Raw genomic sequence first — 10,035 nt, forward strand, 5'->3', positions numbered from 1 at the left:
CCCGCGCCGCGCTCGGAAAGCCCCCGCGGCTCCTCCCACCCCCTAGGGGCTTTGCTCCAGCCTCCAGTGACTTTTCTCATTGAGCGCAGCCGCCTGGCGCTCCTTTCCGCCGGGCTGGGGCGCGTGTGCCACTGCTTTTCTGGGGACGTAGGGGGCGAGGAGCGGTGACCTCGGTGAGCGCCCGGGTCCCGTATCCTGGCCCGCGCCCGGGCCCCCGGCCCGCGCCCCGGCCGCCGGCATGGTGCTGCTGGCCGGGCCCGGGCCGGAGGGCGGCGGGGCAGGCTGCGTGAGCCCGCAGCCGCCGTCCCCACCCCAGGGCGCGCAGGTCGAGGAAGACGCCAGTGAGTACGAGGAGTACGAGGACTTCTCGAGTTTGCCAGATACCCGCAGCATCGCGTCGGACGACTCTTTCTACCCTTTCGGAGGCGAGGAGGAGTACGGCGCCCAAAGCGCGGAGAGCGCCCCGGAGGGCGTCCCGGAGGCGGCGACCCTCCTGCGCGCCGCCTGCGCCAACGACGTGGGGCTGCTGCGGGCGCTGGTGCAGCGGGGGCCGCGCGTCGAGGAGGTGCAGGAGACCGACCGCAACGGCCGGGTAAGCAGGAGTCCCCGCAGGGTTTGGGTCCCCTCGGCACGCCCCATCCCCATCCCCGCGCCACCCAGACCCCGGCTCTGGACCGGTCCTTCAGTCACTCTGCCGCCCAGAGGGCCTTTTCCTCGCTGTTTGGGAGCGCGGCGCCTGGGGAGCCCTGGGCGGCTCGCCCATCGCAGGTTGGGGGCGTGGGTGGGGGTGGGGGCGTAGTTCGCTCTGCCCGCGGTGGCAGCGCGGGCCGGAGACGCCTACAGTTCCGCGTCCCTATCCCATCCCCTTCTAGTTTACTGTCCCCGGGGTCCTCCTGTCTCTGAATTCGCCCCGGGGGCTCGTGCTGGAATTCAGCGTTGACGACTTTTGCAAGGTCTCTTCAACCTGCCCCCACCCCCGACCATTATTATCTTTCCCCAGTCCCTGGCAGGCGACCATTCCTTCTGTCCTGTAGGGACAACCCCTCCTGTCCAGCGCCCTGTTTGTCCCTTCGGTCCCTCGCGCTTCCCTTGCCCTAATATGCCTGGGCGTGAGTCGGCTCCTCCAGGCTGCCAGTATTTGGAAGCGACTGTTCTCTCTCTAGCCCGAACTGCTTGGTCCCCACACCCCGCAACCCCAGCCCCCACGATCTCTGACTGGTGAGTCTGCACGGTCACCGCTGCGAGCCAGCGCCGGCGGGGGACCCCCAGAGGCAGGGCCTGGGAGGGCAGCCGAACGGCAAGCGACCACCCGGTGGCGCAGGCCGGTGGAGGGAGGCGGCACTGGCTGTCCTTTAGAGATGCCAAGATTCAGAGAAAGCAAGAAACGTTTAGAAAAGGAATGAAAAAGTTGGCTTGAGAAGACTCGAGAAGGATTGGGTAGTGGAACACAGTCCACCGAGCACTTTGAGGAAAAAACTGCAGAGTGACCACGGTGGCGAAGTCCACATTAATCTGTGTTCGGTGGACAAATGGCCGAGTTCTTACCTGATTTTTATATTCCCCAAGGTCCCAGCACAAATCAGGAACGCAGGTGCTTTTTTGCTCGGGAGCCTGCAGATGACAGAAAATATGTGTTTTTACTTGGGGACCCTGGTAACCCTGGGCCTTGGTTTATCTAGGGGGTGGAGGGCAAAGTGGTTTGACCCTGACTGTGATCTGGGCTGGGCTTAGGCATTTAGGAAGCCGGCAAGTGTCACTTTCTGCTTGTAGTAACCTGACACAGCATTTGAACTTGGAGGAAGGGTGAGTGCTTGAACTGTGGCAGGCAGTTGAGAACTAAGGTGGGGTCTCCGTGGACAGCATGACCTGGATCCCCCGCAGTTCCTGTAGCTGCTCCCCAAGGCAGTACCCATGTCCCCAGCCCAGGTGGCAGGTGCTCCAGCTGGCAGGTGAGGAGGGCTGGGAGCCCCTCCTGAGGTCCAAGGGGCTGTCGGTGGAGCTCTACTTTCAGTTTAAGTGCAAGTCTTCAGGCCCAGATGTTTGGACTAGAAACCTTTCCTTCCTGAAGCAGGTATCGGGCCAGCTTTAAAGGAACCCCCTCAAAGCTTGGAAGTGCACGGGTGGGGTAGGTCTCTCCCTGGGGCCTGGGAAACTGGGGGTCTCCAGTGGGCTGGAGCAGGGCCTGGCTCGCTCGCTGCCCACTGTGAGACACTGGGCTTAGCTTTTCCTTTAGGGGCAAAAAATAAATATTTGGCCAGTTGCAGTGGCTCACACCTGCAATCCTAGCACTCTGGGAGGTGGAGGCGGGAAGATTGCTTTAGGCCAGGACTGTGAGACCAGGCTGAGCAATATAGTGAGACCATGTCTCTACAAAAAATAGAAAAAAAAAGCCGAGCGTTGTGGCGTTCACCCGTAAGGCTGAGGCAGGAGGATGGCTTGAGCCCAGGAGTTTGAGATTGCAGTGAGCTATGATGACACTACTGCACTCTAGCCCGGGTGACAGATTGAGACTCTGAACCAACCCATCAATCCGTAATATATATATTTGAAAACAGCTGCATTGCAGAAAACTGGCAACAGATAAGCCATCCCCAGGGGGTTTGAGCCTGACAGACTGAGTGTCCGGGCCACTCTTGAAAGCCCCTCCCTCGGAGAGGCATGGGAGGCTAGCTCCAGCCTCCCATCATCTCTCTGCCTCAGTTTCCTTGTCTGTAAAATAGGGATAATGACAGCCCATATCTCCTGGGGTTGTGAGCGTGAAGTGCCACAGTGCACACAGCACCCTGAGGGGCCTCCCCAGGACCCTTGCTTACCCTCTTGTCCTGTGGCACCTTCCAGTTTTGTTTTGTTTTCTTCTGCCAGGCAAGCCTTTTTCTCTCTCTGCTTCTCTTTCCCGTTGACAGTAGAGATGGAGACTCGTCGTCCTTAGTGTCTCTGCTTTGAGTCAAATACTGACGGGGCCTGGCACCTGGCCTGCAAACCACAAGACCCCTGAGCTCTTCTATCTGCGGATGGGAAGGAGCAGGGCCTGTGTTCTGTGCTTTGGGGTGTGGGTGGGGGGAGGCAGGAGCCTCCATTCTTCCCATCAGGTTCTCGATACTGTTGATCAAACAGCTCCGTATTCCTGGAAAATGGCTGAAAGAATAAAGTGTGGCGAAGCCCAAATGCGCCGCTCCGTGGCAAAGAGAGTGTGAGTTGTTGCGTGTTTGTTGCAGGCCTCCCGTGCTCTGGCGAGGTACTTTAGGAGACTCGAAGATGAATCCAGCAGCCCCTGCCTTTGAGAGTCTTAGCCTTTTAGTGAAGAGAAGAACTTAGGAAAAGTAGCTGGCTAAGAATAGGAAATTGGGGGACAAACTGGAGTTGTGAGCATGCTAGTGTCCAATGTGTGCTGCCTAGGTGGTAACATGGCTGGCTCCCTCACTGCATGCAGGTGCCTGTTTTAAGGGCACCTTCTCTGGAAGGCCTTTCTGCCTGCCCCTGTCTCAGCCAGCAGCACTGGGAGCTGAGCAAGGGGCGTGCAGCTGTTCAGGCACTGAGGGCTGAAACTGTAAGTAGGATGGGCATTTGAGAGAGCAGCTTGAGCAGTGTGGTAGAAAAGGTATCTGGGGGAAAGAGCATTTAGGTAGAGGGAACAGCAAGTGCAAAGGCCCTGGGGCAGGAACCTTGCTGGAGCCTGGTCTACAAGCTTATCATGATTAGTGACAGTGAAAAAACGTGAAGAAGGCTCAAGAGCTTTGGTGAAGTCAGGGGTAATTAATGACAGAATGACAGCTCGCAGGTGCCACCCACAGCCAGCATTCTAAGAGGAAAACGTCTCTAAAGGCCTTCCAACTTTTCTGGGGTGTGTTTGTGGAGCTGCTCCTCTCTGGTTGGTTGAGAAGGGTGCTCCCCCGGAGCTGGCAGGCGTTCCATTTGCTTTGGGTAACTCAGGATCAGATGTGTTTTGTTTAAGGAAATGTGTTTTTTCCTGCCACCTGAGATTGGTAGAATATTGATGTGGCTCAGCACACCATTTTCCTTCTCAAATATTTATTGCTCTAAAAGAACCTCATGATTTAATGTGCAACATGTAAAAATATTTGTCAAATAATTCTCCAATAACATTCAAAGTGTGTTCCCTACGTCTTTTGGATTTATGGTAGTTTTGTTCCCTCTGACTCTGGGACAGTGAAGGCTGCCGTAATTCTTTTTCCTAATTCTTCTCTTTCACTTATCACCTGAGGTTCACCTTTACAGCCCTGGCGGCTCTTGAGACAGCCGTGAAAACAAAGGAAGTGTTTGTGCTGTTTTAATTGTTGAGGAAGGGCGGGTTGAATGTCAGAACAGAATTAGGCCCAAATATACTAAATTTTAAAAAATTGCACTGCTTTCATGATGGAATTCTATTCCTGCATATTTAAATTCCTGGCCTCTTGGTGAAATTTTCTAAAGGCCTCTCCACCCATTTGTTTTGCTGGTTCAGCAAAGCCCACACCACACCCAGTGTGGGGTGTCTCCCTTCGTTCTTGAAGTGCTTACATTTAAATTTTACGGATGTATTGATAGCTGTGATTAGGACTTTATCTCAAACTAGAGAAAAATTTTTTGTTTTTGTTTTCTGAATGCTACATAAAGCTTTATAAACTCTAGAATCACCTTTCCCTAAAATGAGAATTGAGTTATTGGAACTAATACCCATTCCTCTGCCTCACCAGGCCCTGGTATCCGTGGCCTGCGTGTGCCAGGAGAGGGGCTGATGTGTATAGAGAGTGAATTCCCTGGACCTTGCAAGTTACTCTAGGAAGTGAATTCTGGCCTCACACCTCCCCTCCCTTGCTGAGGGCCAGCTAGCACAAGGAAGAAGTTTGCTCTGCTGATTGGGAATGTATGTTAGTGTTTAGTTGCATCTGCAACTTATGAACTTTGGGAAAGGAAGTGAGAAGGGCGAATTGAGCAGAAGGGACCAGGAGCCCAAGGGGCTGGCAAAGAAGAAGTCTGCTGAAGTGGGCTTGGAAAACCTGGGTTGGCGGCAGGCAGGTGACAGATGTCTGCCTCTTCCTCTTCTACTGACTGTGGCGGGGGCTGCTCTGGGCCCAGCAGCATTAGCGAGGCCCATGTGTTTTTGATATAAGTGTATTGGTTATCAGTGGCCATGATAATGCTGCATGACAAACAACTGTAAAGCCTCACACCTCACAGGTGTATACAACTGAAAACATTTTGCTGAGGGTAGCCCAGCTCAGCTGAACGAGGCTAGATTTGGTGCCTTGTCAGCACTCAGCTGGCGGTCAGCTGTGAGTGCCTGGACCAGGACAGTCTTAGCTGGGATGACTCTTCTCTGCTTCATGTGGTCTCTGCTCTTCCCGCAGGCTGGCCTGGGCTTGTTCTCCATGGCAGGGGCAAGGTTCTAGGAGAGCAAGGTCTCTTGAGGCCTCACCTTGGCGGAGGTTCAATGTCACTTTTGCTAAAGCAAGTCACAAGGCCAAGCCCAGATGCAAGGGGTAGGAAAATAGACCCCTCCCCTCAATGGAGGAGCTGCAAAGTCACCTAACAAGAGGCAGGGATAGAAGGGGAAGACTTGGGGCCACTTTTGGAATCAGTCTACCAGAATAAGGAGGAGGCTTTGCTAGGGATACCCAGGTGAGCGCTCTCCATGGGGTATCTCCGACTGAACACGTGGCCTGCAGTGGGCTTTTAGCCCTTGAGCAGGGGGAGGGGTGTTTATTTGAGCCCCTGGAGAGGAGCTTGACATCTGAAGAAGTCAGGCAGGTCTTCAGGAGGCTTCTGGCTGATTCAGCGTGGCTGCTGCGACAGGCATTGCTCCCTTATTCTCTTTAATGAGATGCTTTAACAACATGAAGTCACACTCTCCTTTTGTCACTAAGGATACTTACTAAAGAAGAGAAAATAAGCATTGAGTTTTAAAGAAATCCTTTGGTATAAATGTGTTTGTGTTTATGCTATTATCATTAAGGGTCAGCTGCTAAACATGGAAACAAATAGAACAGGTGAAATAACCTGATTCAAACCTGGACTTGCAGTGATGTTAGCGCCACAGTCAGCGGATTTGCCTCTGATCTTCGGTCTGATGACGTGCTCTGCGGCGTTTGGGTTCTTCGTGTTTTCATTTAAGCCAACCTGGGACTTCCGCGTGGACCCCAGAGCTTGCTTGTGTTTCCCCATCCAGATCTCCGTCCCTGATTTTTAAAGATTGAGGAAATATCCATCGTCCCAAGGGGTTAATAGCTTTCTGAAATGATTTAAAAAACAAGGTTTGGGTAAGTTTAAATAGCAACGAACTTTTAGGAAAGGTAAGTCCAGATTTCTGAGGCATTTTGCACCCGGTAGTCGCCCAGAGTTCGTTCCCAACTTTGGCTGCACATGAGAATCATCTGGAATGTCCCATAAAAATCCTGGTGTCCAGGCCACATCCCAAACCAGTTAAATGAGAACCCAGGGTGGACAAGGCATCAGAGAGTAATTCCCTGTGCAGCCAGCATTGAGAACCACTGGTGTAGAATCTTGAACCTCAAAGTGGGGTCCTCAGACCAGAATCAGGGGTTCCCCACCGGGGAGCTTGATAGGAACGCAGAGCCTCAGGCCCCCACCCAGACCCCACGAGCGGTCTGCTCTTCGGTGAGAGCCCCAGGGGCTTCTGGGCTTCTGGAGCCTTGATGCAGAGCATCTCATCTGCCCCCAGTGTCTCTGGTTAGGGGATGAGGTATCAGGCTCAGGGAGGCGGGGCAGAGTTGCCCCCCCACCCGTGGCTGAGCCAGGAAGCAGATCCCAGGTGGTCTGAGTCTGAAACTCACTATCCCCCCACCATCATGGGCACCACCGTCCACGCAGCCTGTTCTCCACAGTGGACACTGGACTATGACAAAGCCCGGTGAGTCGGTGTCCCCGTGAAGGGAACAAGAGTGGCCTGCAAATCCCCTGATATTCAGTGGAAGTGACTCTGGAGAGGTGTTATCCGTCTCTGGGAACCTACGGGGAGATCTCTAACTTAAATACGGGATCACTGCTCTGCCGCGGTTCACTTGGCGCTGAAGGACAAGAAGTGGGTTCCATTTTCCAGGCCCTACTTGCTTATTCGTAAAGGTAAGGCCTGACTCTTCAGTGGCGGCCTAGGATTAGAACTAAGGTGAACAAGCAAGAAATCCGATGAAACTCTTAAAGGAGAATCGGCTTTTGTTTGCAAAGGATGCGACACACTAACCCGGAGCATTGATGTATTTATTTTAACTTTATTTTTAAATAAAGTTATTTATTTACTTTACTGCGGGACGTTTCCGACAGGGACTGAAGCAGAGGGGATAGTCCCGAAAACCTGCACGTCCTCGCGGTCCAGTGTCAGCAGGCATCGGCTCCCGGGGCCTGGCGCGGCTTTGACGGGAAGGGTGTGTGTGTGACGGCGCCCGTGTGTGTTCGTGCGGGTGAAGGTGTCAGAGATGTGGACGGGCTGTCGTCCGGGATTAGAGGTGGAAGGCACTGGGGAGTGGTGGAGCCCACGGTTTTGTAGTCGAAGAAGCGGAGCAGAGAGGACGTGGGTGCGGCGGGAGAGCGGGCTCTGGCCCTGACTCCCAGGCTGGCGGGACCCCACGGGGTACTGCAGGGGCTTCTTGGCCTCCGGCCGTCTCCCAGCCACGCGCTGAGAAAGCAGGATCCGCTAGGTATGCGGTGGGGCAGCTGGTGATTGTGAACATCCGGTGCTTGTGAAGGAAGACAAAGGGGGAGCATTATAAAAATCTCAAACAATAATAGGATATACGATCTGCTTTGGATTATCATTCACTAGTCTAACACTCCTGTCAAGGTAATATGTAAGCTAGTTTTCAAAACTATTTTGAATGACAACTTCTGGTAGCTATGGCTACAATGTAAGAAAAGCTGTAAGTATTATTTAACTAATTGTTACTAAAGTTCACACCCTTCTATTATGCCTCTAGGTCTGTCATTCTTTTTTCGGTTTTTAAAAATTTTTTTTTAAGAGATGGGGGTCTCACTATGTTGCCCAGGCTGGTCTCTAACTCCTGGGCTCAAGTGATCCTCCTGCTTCAGCCATTGCACTTGGCAAACCTAGGAGTTATTTAGAATTGTGTTTAAAATTTTTTAAATATATTTCTAAGCTTTATTTAGAAAAAACATTTTTAAACCTAATTCAGAGAACATGATCTGTAAGATACCACTTTTTCGAAATTGCTTGAGGCTGGCTTGATAGCCTCCTGGACCAGTAATTCTAAATCATAAACATGGAACATTCTAAGATTTCTCCAAATTAAGTCCAGACAATCCCATATGTAAACCAATATGTAATTGCTCTTAATTAAAAGATATAAGAAGGATGTAGAGAAGTTGTTATAATATGTGAACAAAGAAAATATGTTTCATTCACGAAGATTGGAAAGGAACTTTTAAAAATAGCAAGGCGGAATGAGGACGCGTGCGTGCGTGTGCATGTGTGTGTCACGAGCGTCCGTGCAAGGAAGGGTTGACGGAAGCCACACAGACCTGAACGGTGGGAAGGACGGGATGCCACTTTTAGCTGTGATGGAGAGTGTGGGAGTATGACGGTGGCACCTATTTGTGGATCTTATGAGGTCGTATTTTGAGATGAAGTAGAATGTCAGGAATCCTTGATGTCATTACGTGTGTGTACATAAAAGAGTTGGGAAGAGGCTATTTTTAAATGGTGTTCCCGAATTTAAAGGACAGTTCGTTGAAGGTAGATTTTACTTATTTCTACTGAGTCAGAGATATGGAAATTAAGGCAGAAGTGAAATCCCGAGTGACAGTTGGCTCTGTGGCAAAATTGGATTGGAATGGTGGGATCTGAGAGCAGTTTCAAAGGGACAGAGAGACAATGTATGTCTCCAAAGGCATCTTATGTCAGGTCCGAAAGCGCAGATGAAAAGTGAGCGTCCGATGGGATGGGGAGTCACGCATTTCTGTCTGGCTTCTGTTTCTGGGATGCTTCAGTGGCTCTTGAATTAGAGCCTGCACCTCTGGCAGGGACATTCCAGCTGGGAGAGGCACGACGGGGGTGGAGGGGAAGCCCAACAAAGAGGCAGGAGCGATCTTGTCGCCTGTGCTCGTGAGAGGTGCCCAGAGAAGGGTGTTAAATAAATTTAGCGCTTTCTCTGAGACGCGGAAAGGCAAATGAAGCTGGTTCAAAAATAAAGGCAGGCCAGGGAATTATGCTGAGTGAAGAAAGCCAATCTCAAAAGATTATATGCTGTATGATTCCATTTATGTAACAGTCTTGAAATAATGCGGTTGTAGAGATGGAGAAGCGATGGGAGGTTGCTGGGGTTTGGGTGGGAGGAGAAGGAGTGTTACTATAAGGGAGCAGCTGCAGGGGCCTTTCAGGGCTGGAACAGTTCTGCACCGCGATCGTGGTGGTTACAGGAAGCGACACGTGGGTTAAAATTGCACAGACAGGTGCATGCTCGCACTCATGCAGTCTGAGTAAGCTCCGGGCATCGCAGCAACGCCAAGTTCATGGCGTTATTATAGTGCTGTGATTGTGCCAAGTGCTAACTTTGGGGGGCGAAGGCTACAACTGCCTGTGGGTCTGTAACTATTTCAAAATAAAAAGTTTAATAAAAGTGAAGGATGGCGTGCATGACGTTTTATCTGTAGCCTTACTCCCACCAATAGATCTAATTTTGGAAATGCAAGCAGGGCCAGACCTAGTTAATATGCGGGAGGGGGACCAGCTGGGAATATTGGGCATCAGAACCCTCGCTGCCTAAAGTGTGGTTCATGGACCAGCAACACTGGCATCACCTGGAGCGTTTCCCAAATGCAGGATCTCAGGCCCCTCCCCAGACCTACTGCATCAGAACCTGCAATTTAAGACGGTCTTGAGAAGATTTGCTGGTACATTTGCATTTGAGGAGCTCTAGAACTCTTCCTGGAGTAGAAATCCAGTTTGGTGGTCAAGGGTGTGGGCTTAGGTTGGTTACATGATGCTGGACAAGTCACATGATCCTTTGATCCTCAGTTTCTTTTAGGTCCCCATCTGGAAAATGAAGATAATAACACCTACAAGTT

General features: G+C 51.7%; 1 protein-coding gene across 1 annotated transcript in view; it reads left to right on the plus strand.

Moving 5' to 3' along the window:
* The first annotated feature begins 238 nt into the window (after positions 1-238).
* Positions 239-10,035, plus strand: part of ANKRD33B (ankyrin repeat domain 33B) — a 91,618-nt gene continuing 81,821 nt past the window's right edge. Inside the window, exon 1 of the mRNA XM_012650008.1 lies at positions 239-592. Within this exon, the coding sequence (XP_012505462.1) occupies positions 239-592 (354 nt within the window). The remainder of the gene's footprint in view (positions 593-10,035) is intronic.

The sequence above is a fragment of the Propithecus coquereli genome, unplaced genomic scaffold (assembly GCF_000956105.1).
Source record: "Propithecus coquereli isolate 6110/MARCELLA unplaced genomic scaffold, Pcoq_1.0 Scaffold309, whole genome shotgun sequence".
NCBI classification, from domain to species: domain Eukaryota; kingdom Metazoa; phylum Chordata; class Mammalia; order Primates; family Indriidae; genus Propithecus; species Propithecus coquereli.